Source organism: Phyllostomus hastatus, unplaced genomic scaffold, assembly GCF_019186645.2.
Source record: "Phyllostomus hastatus isolate PE091 unplaced genomic scaffold, TTU_PhHast_1.1 phas_contig_471, whole genome shotgun sequence".
NCBI classification, from domain to species: Eukaryota; Metazoa; Chordata; class Mammalia; order Chiroptera; family Phyllostomidae; genus Phyllostomus; species Phyllostomus hastatus.
In genome coordinates, this window is record NW_025333887.1 from 134,628 (window position 1) to 155,478 (window position 20,851).

At 47.1% G+C, this 20,851-nt stretch overlaps 1 protein-coding gene across 3 annotated transcripts; it reads left to right on the plus strand.

The window, feature by feature from the left end:
• The first annotated feature begins 5,263 nt into the window (after positions 1–5,263).
• ZFP92 (ZFP92 zinc finger protein) lies at positions 5,264–19,367 on the plus strand. Of its 3 annotated transcripts, none has more exons than XM_045845515.1 (5): positions 5,264–5,620; positions 10,984–11,034; positions 11,261–11,387; positions 12,426–12,530; positions 12,844–19,367. In XM_045845515.1, exons 2-5 carry the CDS (start codon positions 11,002–11,004, stop codon positions 14,145–14,147), a joined length of 1,569 nt encoding a protein of 522 aa, XP_045701471.1. In that variant the 5' UTR covers positions 5,264–5,620; positions 10,984–11,001; the 3' UTR covers positions 14,148–19,367. The 3 variants fall into 3 exon arrangements, with proteins under 3 accessions (XP_045701471.1, XP_045701472.1, XP_045701473.1); XM_045845516.1 differs by having other exon boundaries at positions 5,264–5,484; XM_045845517.1 differs by lacking the exon at positions 5,264–5,620 and adding an exon at positions 5,892–6,019.
• Positions 19,368–20,851: the final 1,484 nt, after the last annotated feature.

Consider the following 20,851-nt stretch of genomic DNA (forward strand, 5'->3'; position numbering starts at 1 on the left):
AGCTTGGGTGGGCCCATAAATTGGGTGGGGTGGGGCAAAAACAATGTTAGCCAGATTAATGGAGTCTCATATATGGCACCCACTTGCCAGCTATGTGGCTCTGTGGGAAGGGGGTTTAGAAAAGGGGAAATGGCTCTGGCTGGTGTAGCTCAGTGGATTGAGCATGGGCTGCAAACCAAAGGGTCGCCAGTTTGATTCCCAGTCAGGGCACATGCCTGGGTTATGGGCCAGTTCCCTAGTGAGGGTCACATGAGAGGCAACCATACATTGACGTTCCTCTCCTTCTCTTTCTCCCTCCCTTCCCCTCTCTCTAAAAATAAATAAAATAAAACCTTTAAAAAGAAAAGAAAAGGGGAAATGGCCTCTTCCTACCTTTCTCTCTGGGAGAAAGCTGTCCCCCAGCTCTCACCTTGATGCCAAACACTTCAGTTCCTCCCTGTATGCCACTGATGCCTTTCAAGCTGCTACGCCAGTGCTGGAGCTCAGAGGGAGTGAGTCTGAGTAAATCCATGTGGGAGTTGTTTAAGAGGAACTGCTTGGGACTCCAGAAGTTTCTTCCCCTGACTCAGTCCCTGCTGGTTTTTGCAGCCAGAAGTTATGGGGACTTACCTTCATGGTACTGGAACCCTGGGCTCGGGGGCCTGGTGTGGCACTGGACCTCCTCACTCCTGAGATATTTAACCCATTTCACGTGGATGTGGGACCAGCCTGTTCCACGTCTCTGCCCCTCCTACCAGTCTGGATGGATGTGATTTCTTTAATTCCGTAGTTGTCAGACTTCCATTCATCTCAATTTCTGACAGCTCTGAGTGATGGTTGTTCTATATTTTAGTTGTGATTTTGATGTGGTTGTGCAAAGAGGTGAGCCATTGTTACCTATGCCATCATCTTCACTAGAAGAAGCAGGGGAGGGAGGTAGGGATGGCTGGGGTAGGGGGAGAGTGAAGAGGGGTAAATGCAGATAACTGTACTTGAACAACAATAAAGTAATTTTTTTAAGTGTCAACTTTTGTTTTGTATATTTTAAGTTTATAACATACAAATACACTTATGAACTCCATGTATTCCTGATTAATTAACACATATAATTCATTATTACCTTTTATCTCAGGTAATAGTCTTTGTCTTTAAATATGTTTTGTCTGGTATTAATGTAGCCATTCCTACTTTCTTATGCTTACCCTTTGCATGGTATATCATTTTGGATTCTCTTACTGTCCACTCATCTGAGTCTTTTTAAATTGCGTCTCTTGTAGACAGCAAAGTCATTGCTCTTTTTATTCATACTGTCAATATTTACATTTTCACTTAAGTATTTAACCCATCATAACACTGAGTATAATTTTTACATGGTTAAATTTAGGTCTATCCTTTTACTGTCTGTCTTAGTCCATTCAGGTGGCTATAACAAAATACCATAGATGAGGTGGCTTATAAATAACAAACATTTATTTCTCACAGTTTTGGAGGCTGGATAGTCCATGACCAAGGAGCAGCAGATCCTGTGTCTGATGAGAGCCCACTTCCTAGGTCATAGTCTTCTGTCTTCTCACTATGTCCTCACATGGCAGAAAGGGGAAAGGGAACTCTCTGGAGTCTCCCTCATAAGGGCTCTAATCCCATTCATGGGGGCCTGTCTGACCCAATCAAGCCTCTGTCTGGCCTAATCACCTGCTAAGGGCTCCAACTCCAAATACCATCATATCAGGGGTTAGAATTTAACATGTGAATCTTCAGGAGGACACAAACATGCAGTCTATAGCACTGTCTGTCCCATCTATAGCAGTTTTTGTTCTTATGTGCCTCTTTTCTTGCCTGAGATAATCAATTTTTAAAAATTCCATTGTAACTTATCTACAACCTTTTCAGGAAGTGATCACTTTGCATTGTTTTTATGTGGTTGCTCTAGAGGTTATAATATATATCCTTACTTTTTCAGTGTCTGTTTGTGGTTAATACTGTAAGAACCTTCATTCCCTCTCTAATCTATCCTTTATGCTGTAGTTACCATATGCATTACATTTCCATCCATTGTATGTGTTACAACACACTATTTTGTAATACACATGTGTTACAACACACTATTATAATTTTTATTTTAAATAGTCATGTATATTATAAAGAAATTAAGAAAAATGTTTTTAAATATTTACCCACATATTTGCCATTTCTGGTGTTCTCCATCTCTGCCCAAAGATCAAGGTCTCTCTGTTACCATGTTTTTTAAACGGAGAGACCTCCTGTACCATTTTTTTTTCAGTGCAGGTCTATTGATGAATTCTCTTAGCTTTCATCTATCTCAAAAGGTCCTTATTTCATCTTCATTCTTGAAGGGTCTTTCCTTGGGTATAGACAGAAAGTGCAGGTTGAAAGTTTGCTGTTGTTATTCAGCACTTTAAAATGTTGTTTCTTTGTATCCTGGATTTGATGCTTTTCAGTAAGAATTCAGTAGATTGTCTTGTTAACCTTCTCCTATATGGAGTGCTTTGTCTAACTCTGACTACTTTCAAGATTTTCTCTTTTTCTTGTCTTCAGTAGTTTGACTACAATGAGCCTACATGTCGTTTTTCTTTGAATTTATCCTCCTTTGCGTTCACAGAACTTCTTGAATCTGTAAATTATGTCTATCTCCAAATTTTGAAAGCATCAGTCATTGTTTCTTCAAGTAGTTTTTCTTCCCTACTCTCTCTCTCTTTCTTCTCTCCTGGGTTCCCAAACACACATGTTACACCTTTTAATATTATCCCACAGCTCACTGAGGTGCTGTTTGGTGTGGTTTTTTTTTATCTTTTTTCCTCTCAGAATGGATCATTTCTATTGATCTATCTTCCAACAAGTAATATGAAGCCTCTAAACCCTCATAACTATTAACAAACACCAACGTTAACAGAAGAATGGAATAAGAGGAGCTAATAAAGGACCTGGTTCACTCCTGATCGAGACTTGCTCACTTCCCACTACAACTTGGCTTCACCCTGGACCCCTTCTCCAGACCCCTTTTCCCTTGGGGTTCCGGGTGTATGCTGCAGAGTGGCTGAATCTGGGCTTGCTGCCCTCAGGGTGCTGTCCCTGCCTGCAGCAGTGAGGCCACTTCCCTCAGAGAAAGTCTCAAGCCTTCTACCACAATAAAGGGGGGTGGATGGAGGACAGATGGACAGGATGGCCCTATGTGGATAGCAGCTGATGGGTGCATCAACAGAGTTTTGTTATATTACTCTGCCTAGGCTGGCTGGGCGTGTGTTTGAAATTTTTTCTAATAAAATATTGAAAAAAAAATCTAGAAGGGAAATGTCTCTCCCAATACAATTGTGGGTTTATCAGATTTTTTTCCCCATAGGTCTATCACTTTTGCTGTAAACATTCTGATGCTCTCCAGACTAACTGTAGTAATGCTACCACCAGCCATATGGTAACCCCAAAACAGTTTAAGACAATTATGCATTGTGTTCCCATCTCTATTTTTATAGCCCTATTGCAACTGCATGTTCACAGCCCACAGTCATTTCACACTGAAGTGGATGTGGGGTGCAGTTTTAGAACCCCACTCTGGGCCTGAGGCTCTCATCCACCCCCACCCCCCTTTCTGTGAAGGTTGAATGCCAATGCTCTCTAGGAATTGCCCAAGGCCAAAGGAGTTGCCTTACCCAGAGTCACCCCCAGTACACATCCAACTGTTACTAGCTGATGTCTGGTGCAAAGGCCCAGTCCCCTTCAGGAACTGGTTTGGGAGGGATCTGAGCTCAGCCCATTCCCTCTTGTATGAGTTTTCTGGGGCTGCTGCAATGAATTACCAAAAACCAAATAGATTAAAACAACAGGAATTTATTCTCTCGTGGCTCTGGAAGTCAGAAACCCAAAAGTAAGGTGTCAGTAGGGCTATGCTACCTCCAAAGGCTCTAGAGAAGAACCCTTCTTTGCCTCTTCCAGTTTCATGGGTCTCCAGGCATCCCTAGGCTTGTGGCTACATCACTCCCATCTCTGCCTCCACCTTCACATGGCTTTCTCCCTTGTGTCTATGTCTCTCTTCTGTCTCTTTTAAAGACATTTGCTGTATTTAGGACCCACTTGAATAATCCCAGCATGACCTCATCTCGAGACTCTTAACTTCATCACATCTGCAAAGACCCTTTTTCCGAAAAAGGTCACATTCACGGGTCTTGGAATTAGGATAAGCACCTATCTTTTTGAGGGACCACCATTCCCCCCACTTCACCTTGAGATCCCAGGCTCAGGCCTGCCTAGCCAGACCCCAAGTGAGAGGACAACACTGAGGAGCAAGGCCCACAGCCAAGAGCCAAGCGGGGAATCTCCCTGCCTCTGTTCAGTGAAAAACCCCTGTGAGCCCTGCTCCCCATAGCTAGAAGCACGCTAGGTGGGTATCTCGGCTCTCCCGCTAAGCCAGGGCAGGCATATTTCAGGCTTCTCCCTAAGGCCTAGTTTCTCCTGGTTCTGTAAGGAGAGGTAGAACTCAGAGGCAGAGAGGTGCCTAGCTCCTGCTCAATTCCCAGTGGCCTGGGGCTGGGAGAGGGGTGGAACACGCAGGGTGCCGGTTATCCTTGTCGCTCTTCTTTGACAGGCTTCATAACCCCAACTTTTTGAGGAGTTCATCATTGTCAACAGAGCACGTGTCCCCAATCCACCCTGCATTTCAGTCCTGTTTCTGCCACATGAGTGTTGACCTGTGGGAAAATACAGACCCCAATGCCTACCCTGCAGACAGGCTTGCTGATTACATGGGGGGACCTGAGGGAAAGACAAATGCATCCAGCAGCTCTCCACTTCCGGCTCTTACCCTCTTTCCCTTCCACCTATCTGCACACTGCCCTCCCCCCAACACCTCTCACTGTCCCTCAGTTTCTCATCTCAGCCTTCCTGGCTCAAGTGGTGTGGTCCCTTACTGGGTGGCCATGGCCTGGCCATTTGCTGCTAGCTGCCCCACAAATGATCCCAGATGGAAGGACTGATAATTGGATGGACGTAAAGCCTAATGTCGCCCCTCCCCGTCCCCTTTGGGGGCTGCAGAGGACTGGCTACTGAGACCAGAGCCCTAGAAGCATCCGGACCGGGAGCAGAAGTGCTCCAGGGTGCTTGAGGAGCCAAGACAGAACCCCCGTGGGTCGCGCTGTGGCGAGCGCGGGGCGGGCCGCCCTCCTGCCGCGCCGCGCATGCTCCGTGCCCCCCTTCCCACGCTGCCACCACCCCCGCCCAGCCCTCTCCCTCCCCGAACATTGGTACTTGACGGACGGACTCTGACGGACGGGACTGCCATACAGAACGCACCTCCCGAACGGTGACAGGGGAGGAGGCCCAGACCCTTCCGGAAGCCCCACCGCCTCCTGGGGCGGCCCCGGAGGGCTTCTAGGAGGCGGTGGCCTTGGCCTCAGGCCTGCTCGGACTAAGGGGCGGGGCACCGTCTCCGCAGGTGGCGAGGGTGCACTGGAGCTGCTGTGACCGTCGGGACGCCCTGGGAGGCAGCGAGCTCGGGTAAGCTGGCAGCTGGCCCCCCAGGGCTGTTCCTGTCCTGGGCGCCCGGGAAAGGCAGGCCAGGTTTTCCAGTCTATCAACTGACTGCAGTTTGCTACTGGGCCAGCAAGAGCGTATCCCGTCGCCCAGTCGCCTGGTAAGTTTGAACTGTCCACCTCTTCATGTGAGAGCGCCAGGCAGGCTGGCACAGTGACCGTGGTTGCAGCACTCCTGCCCAAGGCGCCCGGCAAACCCTCGGCAGACACAGGGTTTGGGGGTGGGGATTGTGCCCTTTGGTGATGGTGTACTGACTGTGACGAGCAACTTGAGGAGAACGCATGGGAAGGTTTAAGAAGACAAAGCTGAGGGCAGGATGGAAGGCCCTCAAGAGCAAGAGAGGGACTGCACTGAGCTGTAAGGGGACTGTGCGGGAATTGTGTGGGGCTGCCCTGCAGGACCAGTTCTCACAAATGCACGCTGAGCTCCCACTGCGGGGCCAGGCTGCTGCAGACATTCAGGATATATCAAGAAGCGAATCTGCTTAACTCCCTGCTCGGTAAGTCCAGTTCTAGTGACAGGGCACAGACAATAAACAGTAAATGTTTTTAAAGAATTATAAAGCATGTTAAACAGTGGGAAGTGTCACTGGAAAAATAGAGCAGGGTAAGGGAGGTGGGGTGTGGGATTGCTAGGTTAAGTAGTGTGGTTAGAAGGCGACATTTCTGAAAAACTTGAAGGAGGTGAGAGAGTCTAGTAGACCAAGGGAACAGAGAGTTCAAAGGCCCTGAGGCGGGAATGGCCTGGTGTGCAGGAGGTAGAGTTCAGAGACCAGTGTGGCTGGTGCAGAGAGAGCAAGGGTGTTGGAGGAGGGGCAGAAGAGGTAAGAAAGGGCCATGTGAGTTTACTTTGAGTGAGATAGGCACTTCAGGGAGGGCTCTAAGCAGGGAAGGATAGAACTCCACTAGGAGGTGGCTCTCTTTATTTCCAGGTCAGCCTCTATCCCCTGAGGACAGGGACTGGAGATACCAGTTGCAGGATTGCTCCTCAGAGGGCTTTGTTCTGCCAGGCCACACGGAGAGGGCCCTGGGCTGACCTGTGGCAGCGCTCAGGCCAGACCTTGGCTCTGGGCTGAGGCTGGCTTCCCCAGGCCCTAGGTCCTCCAGGCTTTCCACCAGGTGGGTGGCAGGTGATATGCGTTTCAGGGAAGGAAGGCTGCTGGCACCAACAGAAGGCAGCTGGGGTTTTGAATCACTAGACCCCAGAGGAGGTTCCACCCAAAAGAAAGAAGACCAGGCACAGTGGTCATGGGTGTCCTTCCTTGTGGATGAAAAAGCCCCAGTTCCTGATCCAGCATGAGTGGGACTACTGACTGCTTTTCCGGTTGTTTGTTTGTTTTCTATTTTCTTTTTCTGGGGAAATAGCCCCATCTCGTGGTCTTTGGGAAGCATCAGCCCCCTGGCCCCCTCTCCTGCCTTAGGGTGACTTCAGTTGACAGTACTGCTATAACCCCTCCTCTCCTCTCCGCCCCCAGGGTGCTGGCAAGTGGCTCCTCATTCTCAGCTTTCCCTCTGCCAGGTTCAGTGAAGGGGTGGGTGTCTGCCTCCTTCCTGGGGGCGAACCAGCCCAGGAGGAGGCTGGCAGGGCCTTACCAGCTTCTGGCCTGGGGCACTGTTGTCTAATGGACCCTCACCTGCATGTCCAGTGCCTGGTTTCAGAGAAAACTGAGCTTTGGGGCCTAGGATTATCCTTCAGTTTCTCCTCCACTCTGGGGCCCAAGGGCACAGTCTCTTAGGAGAAGCTACCTCCGGCTCCACAGGCTCTCTCTAGATTGTCCTTATGTATATGCTAGGAAGTGTCACCCCATTACCACCTGGGGGTTACTTGCAGTTTATAGTCTGTGAGGACAGGGCTTATCATGTCTTTTTTGCTGGGATTTGAAAGTATGCTGACTTTGGGGGGCTAGGTCTCAAGCATAGACATTGTTGTGGCGAGCACACATCATGGCTGGCACCCGCAATGCGCCTTGTGGTGCTGAACTTAAGTGTTGGTCTCCATCTACAGGTGAGCCTGCCCATGCTGTTTCTCTCATGTAGTCACAGCTCAGCAGCTGCTTCTCTACTCAGGGCTTGGACCCTAGTATGTCTTGGAGTTTGCCTCTTCCTTTAGACTTTTCTGTTTTCCAAGCTGGATCATGACCTGGCAGTACAGCTGTGGAAGGGAAAAAAGAAGCTTGTGCTGTTTTTCAAAACAATGTGATGCTTGTCTGAACACCCTGGCTAATATCACTGGTCTCTGCCCTGCCCCTTTAGCTTGTCAGGTCCCCCAGTGACTGACGGTGTGTCAGAGTGAAGCATGTGATGTGTGGACATCAGAATGATTACTCGACAGTGACACATCTTGCCACCCCCGTTTTTTGTTGAGGTGGAGATTAACCATTTTAAAATGAACAGTTCAGTGGCATTAAGTACATTCAGAATATTGTGCAACCATCACCACTATCTAGTTCCAGAACATTCTCATCATCCATGGAGGAAACCTGAAAGCTATGAAGCAGTCACACATGCATTGCGTACCTCGCTGCCCCTGGCACCCACCAATCTGCTCTCTGACTCTCTGGATTTTCCTATTCTGGACATGTCATATGTTTTATAAAATAGGATTTTTTAAGAGAGAGGAGAAGGGAGGGAGAGGGAGAGAAACATCTATGTGAGAGACAAACATCAATTGGTTGCCTCTTGTACACACCCTGACCGTGGACCAAACCTGAAGCCCAGGCATGTGCCCTGACCAGGAATTGAACCAGTGACCTTTTGCTTTGCAGGATGACGTCTGACCAACTGAACCACACTGGTCAGGGCAAGATAAGATTTTTTTGATGGCATGTCACAGGATACTGATACTCAGAGAGATGAAAGGCAGAATTCTTTCTTTCTTACATCTCCAAAGGACAAGCGTCTTCCACAGGAGGGGGGTGCACCTGAAGTAGCATACTAGTTTTCATGAGGTCCCTCTGGGCATAGGGACTGTCCCTAGTTGTCTGGAACTGCCCCTGACCCCTAAGTGTGGGAGCCCAATAAGGGGACTGGGGGCATGTTTAGTGGCCCCAGAGAGAAGACCCCTGATGAGGGAGGTAGTTGGGGTGGGAGTTTAGCAAACTGCCCAAGAAGGGCAGAGAAAAGGTTTTTAGTCATAACTTCCAAACTAGGTCAAGACAGCACTTGTGAAATATTATATTACATCATATAAATGGAATAATGCCATCTGTGGCCTTTTGTGTGTGGAAGGTGGGTTTCACAGAGCATAATGTCTCCAAGGTTCATCTACATTGTTACATGTATTAATATTTCATTCTTCTTTATGGCCAAATAATATTTCATTGTGTGTATGGACCACATTTTGTTTATCCATTCATCAGTCAATGGATATTGGGTTGTTTCCACCTGTTTGCTCTGGTGAATCATGCTACTAGGAACATTCATATACAAGTGTTTGTTTGTTTTCTTGAACACCTATTTCCAGTTCTTTTGAGCATATATCCAGGAGTGGAATTCCTGGGCCATATGATAACTATGTTTACTTGTTGAGGAACCATCAAGTTACTTTCCCCTTTAATGTTGAACCCCATCAAGCAAACAGACAAGTAGAGAGACTAGTCTAATGAAGCCCAGGTACCCACCTCTCAGGGCTGGCAGTGGTCTCTAGCTCACTTTATTTGCTTGTTTGCCTCTCTGTCTCTCTATCTGCCTTGCCCCTTTGTTTTTGCCAAATATTTTAAAGTAAGTCTGAAGGCCATTTTTCCCTCCAAATGCCTCAATGTGCATATCTTTACAAGGACATTTTCTTCCATGGCTCAGTGCCATTACTGATCCAACACATGAGCAGCAGTGGTCCCCACTGTCCTCTGAGAGTTGCTCCACAGTTGACCCTCCATATTCCCCAATGCTTTCCACTCCTCTTTTGTTCATGCCAGGATCTCATCAAAGACTCTGCTGCACTTGGCTGCTGGCTCCTTAGATCTCTTTTCATCTATAATGGTCTTCCTCTGTAGCCTTCTCTTTCTCCCATGAAACTAATTTGCAAAGGAGACCAAGGAACAGCTCATCTTCTGGGTTGGGCTGATTGCTTCCTTGTGATGTCTTTATCTGTCCCAGAGATGCCCTGTAAACTGCAAGTTAGGTCCCAAGGCTGCATTACAATCAGGTCAGGCTTTGACAAGAGCCCTCCTGGGCCACCTGAGCACTCCCCAAAGGTATGTCCCACCTCTGTGCCACCACTGTTAGTTTAGCTTTCTCTTGTGACCAGTAGTAGCCCGGGAAGACATTTTGATATCAAATGGATGTTGTTCTTCCTCATTCTTTCATCTAATGGTTTTAGCCACTCAACCTTAAGGGATTCTTTCTCTCTGATTAATATAAACTTCTTCATCAGATACATGAATTTATTTATTCTGGGCCAGTGTTGACTGACAGCTCATCACAGAGGATAAGGGATTTAGGGGCAATTTAAATGCTTTTGGGACTCTGTCCCATTGCCCACTCTCCTGTTGTACAAACAAGTTGTGCTCACCCAGAGGAGCATAAGAAATAGTCTGGGCCCATGTGCCCACCATCCACAGCCTTGTTCCTCTGCTGCTCTGCCTAGGACTTCCACCTTTTGGTCTCCAGTTGGGTGAAAATTATATGCTTAGAGCAAACTTTCTTCTTCCCCACTGTATTCTGGCATTAAGAACTGATGTGGAGAAATCAGATAATGTCCACTTTGTCAGTGACACACTCTTCCTGCCCTTAGTGTGAGCCCTGGCTCCTTCTTGTCCCCAAAGGGCCCACATGGTCTCACCTTCTGCAACAGACAAGTAGAACGATTAGTTGCAACCTTCTGCAACACCCACCCACACCCCACCCCCACCAGTTTTCAACACCACAAACTATAGGCTATCTGCACTCAGGCTATCTAAGTGCTGGATATGGGCTGTGCCCTTGGCCTGAACCTCTCCTTACTTAACAACCTTCAGCTCTTAGCCTGAATGTTACCTCTTCAGAGAGCACCCCTCCACCAGCTATTATCCCTTCATTGTGCAGTTCACCAGCCTGATCTTTCTCTTTCCCTTGAAAGAAAGTGTATTTGCATGTAGAGGTGGTATGTTTGGAGTTTTTCTGTAAGAAACCTGACCTGAGAGGAAAAGAGGTTGGCAGTGGAGCTCCCAGGGATGGCTGAAATGTTGGGGTCAGGGATACTGCTCACATGAGAAGAGGGCCAAGAAAAGAAGGAAATGAGAAAAAGAAAGGAAAGAAGAAACACACTCCCTTGAAAGCCTGGTTAGCTGAGCCTAGCATGAGAAGGGATTAAGTCTGTGTTTAGTGGTCTGCTACATGGGTAAAGAGAGGGGATACAAGCTCAGTTTGGGAAAGTGTTGTACATTGAATTGTGTCTCCAGTAGCTGTGAATAGGACCTAATTTGGTTGAGGCTGTACTGGAGTGTGTGGGCCTCATCTCACACCTGGCTCTTTCCACTTCCCTTAGCTTCTCGGTGCTCCTGCCATGGCAGCCATTCTCCTGATGACCAGACCCAAGGTGAGTGGGGTTCCCCAACTGTAGCAGTCCTTTGCCTCAGCATCTCTCCTTTACAGTCTTCATCTGCCACCTCCTCATGTCCCAGCCTCACAACTCTTGAAACTGAGCCTACCCCCAGCTGCTGAGTTCTTCAGTAGCCCCCTTGCCCCATCTTCAGTTGCTGGCACCTCATTCTGGGACCCATGAGGGTGAATTTTCCTGCAGCCTCAGGAATGGCTCATTTTAGGTGCCAGTGTCTTTTGAGGATGTGTCCGTGTACTTCACCAAGACAGAATGGAAGCTTCTGGATATCAAACAAAGGATCCTCTACAAGAGAGTAATGCTGGAGAACTACCGCCATTTGGTGTCACTGGGTAAGGACCCCACATACACCCAGTGCCCCCTACTCTGTCTCTGAACTCAGTTTATTTCTGAGTTTCTTTGCTTGTTGTTGCTGTGAGGCCAAGAATAAATGTATTTTCCCACTGGATCCATAATTCTTTGCAGCTCAGCCTTTGTCTCAACAGGGCAGTTTTTATTCAATAGTTTGGACCTGTAAATGTTTTAGGTAAATATGTACCCCCCATCAAACTTATTTTGCATATAAATTAATAGTTTAACTAAACCTCTTCTACCCAAAAGATAGGTGCAAACTACCCTATACACTATTTGAGACTTAATTCATTTTTACCAAGTTGCATTCCTCATTTGTTTCATGTTAGAGAGTTTAGCAGCTTTGAGCCACAGAGGGCCTGGGACAAGGCATGCAGAAGCCAGGGTAGGAGCCAGGGTAGGCTCCCCTGCTGTACCCCACTGCCTTTGGAATTAAAGTGCATTCTTTTCTCAGTTTATTTTTTTAGATTCAACAGATTTCACCTCTGTGATTTACCCCCACAGAGGGAAACTATCTTCTTCAATGGGTTCTTTCTGACCCTCACCAAGAAGATCTGGGGTTCCCAGGAAAGTTCAAGAATCCTCACCTGAGTCTGGCATAAGGAACTGAGACATCTACTCTGTATGGTGGTGAACTAAGGGGCTTTAGCTTTCAGGGTGCAGGCAGCCCTTCTACTCTGTTTGCTTCCTGATACTCCCTAGGGCCTGTGAATCCCTGCTGTAGCTCTTCATCTGTGCCTCAGGGTGTCCATACATATAGAGCTTCCTACAAGCCTGCTACCTTTCCTACAGGCCAATAACATCTTTACCCTCTTGGCCCAAATCACCAATTAGTTAAGATCCCCTGTGCCTGCCTGGCTTCGATATACTTAGAGCCTTTTGCATCCTTAGAGGGACTCTGCCCTTTCTCTGGACCCACCCAGTGGCACTTTTGGGAGAGTTCTTTGTTCTGTGTTCCTGAAGATACTGAGGCTGGGCTGAGTTCAGGAATGACTGATCCATTTCATTTCCATGGACAGGGCTCTCATCCTCCAAGCCTCACCTGGTCTCCCTGTTGGAACGAGGGGAAGGGCCCTGGGCAGCTGACATCAACAGGACAAGGGCTGCCACAGGGATACAGGCAGGTGAGTACAAGATGCTTAGCATTTGCAAAGGCAGCAGACAATAGAGGAAGGTGCAGCCACTTTGGGTGGAAAATTCTCTTTTGTGGCTGATTTAAATGGCCCAATGACTTCTCCTCATGGAGGCACCAGATGAAGGGAGCACCTCCTGCTGTCTCAGATCACCTCTTCCCTTCTTGCTCTCCTGTCTGCCTGCCCACAATCATCTCCTGGTTCATCTTTTCTCAGCCTTGGCATGAGGGTGAGGGTGGAGAACAAACCCTAAATAGAGATCCAAGGAGGGAGCAACATTGGTTGGTGCTCTCGGTCTTTACAGGTGAAAGGATCAAGAGCCAGACATTAAGTTCCAAGGAGAAATGTTGTCCAAAAGAATTTGCAAGAGCCAATCTTCAGGGTGGCAGCAAGAGCCAGGTAGCCAGGCTGCCAGAGGAAACACTTGAGCAGAGACAAAAACATGTTCATTCTCCAGAGACAGGTTCCAGCAGGGGTGACCGTCACAGGGAGAAAGACCAAGGCAGCTCCTTGAGTAAGGAAAGAGAGATGGTGCAGAGAAGTACCCACAGCATTAGGCAGAATTTGGTCTCAAGGCAACAGTGTTCCAAAGGTACAGAGAAGCGGTACCTGTGCCAGCAGTGTGGGAAATCTTTCAGCCGGAGCTCCAACCTCATCAAGCACCGCATAATCCACAGTTCTGAGAAGCCCTATGAGTGTTCTGAGTGTGGGAAACTCTTCCGGCGCAGCTTTGCCCTGCTGGAGCACCAGCGTATCCACAGTGGAGAGAAGCCCTATGTGTGCGATGAGTGCGGGAAGACCTTCACACGCAGCTCCAACCTTATCAAGCACCAAATTATCCACAGTGGTGAGAAGCCCTACAAGTGCCCAGAGTGTGGGAAACTCTTCCGGCGCAGCTTTGCCCTGCTGGAACATCAGCGCATCCACAGTGGCGAACGGCCCTATGAGTGCAGTGAGTGCGGGAAGGCCTTCAGCAGGAGCTCCAACCTCATTGAGCACCAGCGTACCCACAGTGGCGAGAAGCCCTACACATGTAGCCAGTGTCCAAAAGCCTTCAAGGGTGTCTCTCAACTCATTCACCACCAGCGCATCCACAGCAGGGAGAAGCCATTTGAGTGCAAGGAGTGCGGGAAGGCCTTCCGGGGGCGCTCAGGCCTCAGTCAGCACCGCCGGGTGCACAGTGGTGAGAAACCCTATGAGTGCAGCGAGTGTGGGAAGACGTTCAGCAGAAGATCCAACCTCTTCAAGCACCAGGCAGTTCACAGCGATGAGAGGCCCTATGAGTGTCAAGACTGCGGGAAGGTATTCCGGAGCAGCTCACTCCTCCTGGAGCACCGGAGGGTGCACGAGTGTGAGAAGACCTGTAGCAAGAGTGGTGAGAGGCCCTGCACATGTGGCAAATGTGGCAAGTGTGGCAAGACCCTTAAGATGAAATTGCAGCTCCGTCAGTATCAGAAAATTCGCCATGGAAGGAAGAATTTGGAGGACAGCGACTGTGAAAAAGTGCCAGCCTCTTTGGCCCTCAAAAGTCCCATTGAAGAGCCCCACCCTGCAGATGAGAAGCAGGGAATAGATTCTGAATTCACAGCTGCCCACAGTGCCATCTGACAAGGTTGTCCATGGGGAATCTGAGCGCCCTGCTCCCCTCCATTCTGTCATTGATGATGCAGTTGATGCAGGGACTTCACTGTAGCCTCTGCCATGGGCTAATTACAGGCTTCCATGTATGTGCACAGGTATGCATACATGTAGAGCCAATGTGTGAGCTGCTGCAAGAGCTCCTGAATGCCCATCAGGACTTTGTGCTTATGAGCAGGAGGAAACCTGTGAGTAGAGCCACCCCAAGGGCACAAGTACCTTGAGTTAAGGAGAGATGGTCTATTTTCTCTCATGAGGTCATTCACTTCACCCCAAAACTTGTTAGCATTTCCAGGTTGAAGATACTAAAAGCACTTTAATGCTTTAAGAGCTTATAAGTGGAAGGAACTTGAGGAAATTCAAAATTGTGAGCTCTACAAGTAGGCTGTGGCCTGACTGTGACATCCCCAAATTTCATCAAGAAATGGTCTGAAAATGGGCTTGGGCAAATGCTCTTGTGGACTGCTTGTGCCTGCATTGTCAACCTCTGCTCTATGAGAAGGCACAGAACACCCTGCTATCATGTTGAGCAGTGATCCGTTCTTTTTCCTGGCCATTTGTCTTTGTGCCTGAAAACTACAGCCTTCTATGTGTGTCCCCAGTTGCTGCTTCTCAGAGGAACAGCACCCAAGGCCCCATCTTCTTAGAGCTCAGAGCTTGGGAGGGGGTGTATGGGGAATGGTTGGCCAGGGGCCTGCATAGAAGATGAGGCCCAGGGCCTCAGCATCTCCTCCCTGAAGAGAAGCCCTTTTGCTCTGGTCCCTTAAAGTAGCAGGCTCCAGGCAAGACCACTGCAGCATGGCAACATCTGCCACCAGCTGCCCTGCTGCCTTTGGTCTCCTCCCTGCCCACCAGACCCTCAGGCTTGCCCCACCTGCTACATTCTGTCCCTCCCACCCCACCAGCAAAGGCCACCCTGGCTTCTCTGTCCTTCCTCCCCACCCTCAGTGCCTAAAGCTTCAAACTTAGCTGCTCCCCACCCCCACCCAAGCAGCCACCCTTTGTGGCTTGTGCCCATCAGGAAGCAAGCAAGACGGGTTAAGAATTTGCACAGAGGGTGCCCAATTGTGGTTCTCTCATTGGATCTGTCTTCACATGACATTTCTTAAAATATTGGAGGTTCAGTTGCTTTGAATGTTATATGTAAGTTGGGATATGTTATATGTAAGTATGGGATAATGTAAGTTGAAGATTGGGATTTTTGCCATATGAGAGTGTCAGGGAATTGCTCCTGAAATAAGATCCCCCCCCAACCCCTGCCAACCCTTTGAGAAGTACTCAGACAACAGAAAAGGACCTCACCTCCTGAGGCCTGACACATGATTAGTGTGGTGGTAAGCCTTGTTACTATTCTCACTCCTCCCCCTTAGCCCTGTGGAAACAGAGCAGACCCTTCAAATAGCACTTTACTGCAGGCTAAGGGAGGTTCTCAAGGAGAAAGCTCACACCGGCCAAGAGGCAGCTGCTGGCAGGCTCTGTCCTGTTCCATCTGTGCTGTCCCTAGAGCTGGACCCAGGAGTTATGCCCCTTAGTACTCTCAACCTAGCATTCTGGTTGGCTTGCCACCTCCTTCCAGCCCTCTTCACTCCCAGGGGCTCTGGTCTGTCATACAGAGCACCTGAGGACAGACAGATGATAGATGTTCTGCAGGCCACCCACTGGGCCTCCAAGGAGCAAGCTTACCTTCTCTGCAAGACAGGAAGGGTCAAAGACCCATCAGAAGAAGGTGGGAAGACCTGAAAGTACAGGATTCCTTCTGAACATGCTGCTTGGAGCTCCAATTGCTAAGACAACTCCAGAAGTGAGAAATATAAGTGTAAGTGTAAATATAGGTGTTTTATCTAGATATATTGAAAGGATTTTCCATACCTCTGACTTATGGGAAGTTCTTGTAATTTGCTCTTATCTCACAGCTTCCTTCACTGAGCCCATACCACCTCATCCTTTGATTGCCTTCTGCTCTGTGTCATATTCATGTTTGTGCCCTAGTTGCCAAGCCCAGTGCTTGGTAATTAGTAAATGCTTGTGAAATGAATATTGCCCCCTTAGCACATTGAACTCAGGTTTTAGACTGTAGTCAGCACCGGCCTTACCTTGAGGCAGTTGAAAGTCCCTGCAGCTTCAGGTTTTCTAGTAGAAAAAGAAGTATTGGGAGCAGTGTCTGAAGTCCATGGAGAGGTCATTGGGAAATGTGTGTTTTCCAAGGCACAGACAATCTTTGCTGCATTTGGCATGGATTCAGGAAACCAATCCCCATGCAGGGCAGGGCACAGTGGCAGGAGGCCTTGTGCTTGGATTCCAGTCTTGTTCAACCATGCCCTGACCAAGACTGGGGCAGCAGCTGCCACATGATGGGAATTGGAAATAGTGAACAATTTTGCTCTTAACAGGCCAGTCAGTTACCAGATTTTAATAAAGAAGGCTTGGATCTCCTCATTGGTCATTACTGGATGAGCTAACTTGATTTTTTTTTTAGATTTTAGAAACTTTTATTTATTTTTTAAGCTAACTTAATTATTAGTGTGAACTCCTTTTTTCACGTTGGAACCCACAGGCAAAGATGACTAGGTCGGGGGAGGGAGTAATGTACAGGTAGTTTAAGTAAAAAGTAGATTTTCCTGGAGAGATGCTATGCACTTTCAGTCTGGTTTTAGAGTGCCCTGATGCTTACCGAGATAAGTGACATTTACAATAACAAGACATTGGGTCAGCTCATGGCACATCTGAGTCTGTGGGCTGTTTGACCTTTGAAACTTTGGGTGCTTTTCAAGAGCTATTTAAATACTATGGCAGTATCTCCATGTACCAGTAACTGGTAGCTATCAGATGGTTTAAAGTAACCAGATACCAGCTGGGTTAGAGGTGTCAGGAAAGACAATAAGCATGGAATTATGGGGGAAAGCTAAAGCTGCTGTGTTTGGACATCTTTCAGCCCCCTGCATAAATAAAGCAGAAACCCTTGAGAGCCAGCTGTGTAGGGATCAGGGGCAGCCACCTGAAGCTGGTCAGACACCATGACTCTGAGACCAGGAAGGGTCAAGCACCACATCAGTCCCCTGAGAAACACAATTCTGTTACCATTCTTCAGACAACATGGAAGTGTCCACACTCGTCACTGTGGGTACACTGTCTGGCCTCGTGTAGCCCTGTAGAGAGGGTAGCTCCATCTTCAATCTCCCATTGTTTGCTTCTTGACCTCTCTGCAGAGGGACTCCAGCATGGACACTCTTCTGTCCTGTAGGCCCAGAAGCCCCTCTCCCTGACCTTGCCTGCTGGTGGTGCCTCAGTCTCTTTCTACCTTCCTGTTCCCCCAGCAATTCTTGGGGTCCTTGGCCCTTCCCTCTGCCCTTTATGTCCAATGGTCATTGAGCCACCAGATACTGTCCAATGGCAATTATGGTTGGCCCAGCCCCATCTGCCCCCTCATGTGGCCCCTCATGTGGCCTTGTGCTGGGCTAATGGCAACATCCATATTTGGGGCCCTAAATAGGTCTGGGCGCTTAGCTCTTTCCAATCATGGCTGGTGTACTAGGACATTAGAGTGCCTACAAGAGTTTCTCTGCTTGGCAAAGCTGCCAGGTGACTTCAACAAAGAAATAAACAAAAGTTGTTCTCCCTGAGAGCAAGTGGCTGGAATCCCAGACTTGTTTCCAAGGGAGGAGAAAGCAGGCCTGAGAAAGGGGCTCTTGGAGGTTTCATTGCCATTGCCACTCAGCATCCTTAGGTCCCAAATGTTTACTGAATGGTTTACTCTCACTCCTGAATGTGTTCTCACTGGCATTATGGCAGCATGGGTACAGCAGGATGCTGGTTTCAGAGCTGACTCCAATGAAGCATCTAGGACAAGCCAGGACCCCAAATCTTTACTCCTTTACTCAGCCAAGGGGACACAGCAGACTTTCAGCTGGGGGTGCTAAGTGTACACCTTTTTAGGTATTAAAGCATGACAAGTTGTGTCTCGAGGCTAGGTAGGAATAAGTACCAGGTGAGCTCTCAAGACAGGAAGTAGAGGTTAAGGGACTTCCAGCAGTGGGGTGGAGAGAGGAAGGGAGGGCACATGGTGTGTTAGGGAACCCTACAAGGGCAGAGGGCTTGCTGTAGGACAGTTGGAGGTGAAAGGTCATTAGAACCAGAGTGCCTAGAGCCTGGGATGACAGAGGAAGAATTTTAGACTCTAGCTAGTTCCTGATGAGAAGCAATTTTTACTCTTTATTGTTTTTATTTTTTTAAGATTTTGTTTATTTTTAGACAGAGGGGAATGATGGGAGAAAAAGAAGGAGAGAAATATCAATGTGTGGTTGCCTCTCACATGCCCCCCACTGGAGACCTGGCCCACAACCCAGGCATGTGCCCTGACTGGGAATTGAACCAGTGACCCTTTGGATTGCAGGCTGGCACTCAATCCACTGATCCACACCAGCCAGGGTGGGAGGCAACTTTTAAAAGCATCACAGAAGTATTCTAAGATCGAGCCAGGGAAGTTAATGTAAAACATAATTGCTAGAGTGTGTGAATTTACACATTAACAACCACCTAGTATACACATTGTATATCTAGATGGCTTGGATGCCCACTCGGTGTCAACACATGCATATGGATAGCAACAGTCCACTATCAATGATGCTTTGACACAAGTAGCCTCAACTGACATTCTTGGGAGTCCCCACTTGCCATAGTATTTATAACTGGTTTCCTGTTATGCTAGCACCGATGTGTCTATGACCTCAAAACATAGCAGCCCTCCAGGGTTTGGAGATTGCTGATTCTGAATTTTTTTGACAGCTTTATAGAGGTATAATTGGCATACAAGGAACTGCACATCTTTAAAACATACACTTGGATGAGTTTTGATGTGGACATTCGTGAAAACATCACCACAATGAAAACAGTGAACATATACATCTGTCACCCCCAAAAGTTACTTGGTCTTCCCATTGCTCCCTCCTTTTTGTCCCTCCCTGCCCTCCACCATTCTGCTCTGCTTTCTGTCACTGGTCATTAGTTTGCATTTTCTACAATTCTATGTAAATGGAATCCTGCTGTATGCACTCTTTCTTGTCTGGCCTCTTTCACTCAGCGTAATGGTTTTGAAGTTCATTCAGGTTGTTGTATGTGTATCAATCCTAAAATTTTATTGCTGACTATTATTCCATTGTATGCATGGACCACAGTGTTTTGGTTGTTTTTGGGTTTGGGCCATGGCTAATAAAGTTACTATAAACAATTGTATACCAGTGTCTGTGTGGACATATGTTTTCCGTTCTCTTAGGTATACATACACCTGGGAGTGAAATTGTTGAATCATATGGTAATCCTGTTTAACTTTTTGAGGAACTGCAAAACTGTATTCCAAAGCACTTGCACCATTTCACATTCCCACCAGCAGTGAGTGAGGACTGGAACTTCTCCACATCCTCCCCAGCACTTTTTATTGTCCATCTGTTTGATTCTAGCCATCCTAGTGGGTGTGAAGTGTAATCTCATTGTGGTTTTGATTTGCATTTCCCTAATGATGAGTGATGTTGAGTACCTTTTTATGTCCTTGTTGCCATTCATATATTTTCTTTGGTGAAGTGTATGTTCAAATCTTTTGCCCATTTTTCATTTGGGTTGTTTGTCTTATTGTTAACTTGCAAGAGTTCTAGATACAAGACTTTGTCAAATATGTGTTCAGCGAAGATTTTTTTCAGACTATGGCTTGCCTTTCTACTTTCATGACAATGTTTTTTTTTTTAAGTTGTTTTACCTTGATGAAGTCCAGTTTATGAGTTTTTAAATTTTATAGTTTATGCTTCTTGTGACATAGTCAAGAAATATTTGCAAAACTGAAATCCTTAAGATTTGATCCTCTGTTTATAGAAGTTGTATAGTTTTAGCTCTTACATTTAAGCCTATGATCAATTTTAAGTTCATTCTTGTGTATGGTGTGAGGTGAATTCCCAATTCATTTCTTTCTATATGAATATCTACTTCTTACAGCACTGTCTGTTGAAAAGGTGATCTTTTCCCCAATTGAACTGCCTTGGCACCTTTGTTGAAAATCAATTGGCTATGTATGAGTACACTTCTGAACTCTTTAATGGTGCTCCTTCAGTTTGTTTTTCTATCTTCTTGCCAATGTTACACTCTCTTATTTCATTTGGCTTGTAATAAATCTTGAAATCAGGTAATTTAGGTGTTCCAATGTGGTTCTTTTTCAAAATTGCTTTGTCTATCCAAAGTTTGTCACATTTCCACATGAGTTTTAGAATACCTTGTCATTTCTATGGAGGAAAAAGGCCTGCTGAGATTTGGACTGGGATTGCTGTAAACCTATACATTGTTTTGGGGAGGACCAAGATCTGAACAGTACTGAGCCTTTCAGTTTGTGAACATAGCTTCTGTCTTCATTCAGGGACCTTTTCTAATTCATCTCCATAATGGCTTGTGGTTTCAGAGTCCAGATCTTGCACTTGTGTTATCAGATTTATCCCTTTATGCAGTTATTGATTTTGATGCTATTGCTTCAATCATCCCTAGTTTTCCTGTAGTCCTGTTCCCCAGAGATTTACTACACATTTAACTGTGTGCTGGGATGTGAGGGTAACTAAGGCATATGTCTTGCATACATTCACAATCAGGAGCATGTATTTGTTGCTATGATGCCTTTGTTTAGCTTTGATAATGGCCTTGAA

What these genes read in the sequence shown, in the direction of transcription:
- ZFP92 (XM_045845515.1), top strand. Translation starts at nt 11,002, where the DNA reads ATGGCAGCCATTCTCCTGATGACCAGACCCAAG. An exon ending in CCGCCATTTGGTGTCACTGG is followed by an intron (nt 11,388 to 12,425) that starts GTAAGGACCCCA and finishes TTCCATGGACAG; the next exon opens with GGCTCTCATCCTCCAAGCCT. An exon ending in TGCCACAGGGATACAGGCAG is followed by an intron (nt 12,531 to 12,843) that starts GTGAGTACAAGA and finishes CGGTCTTTACAG; the next exon opens with GTGAAAGGATCAAGAGCCAG.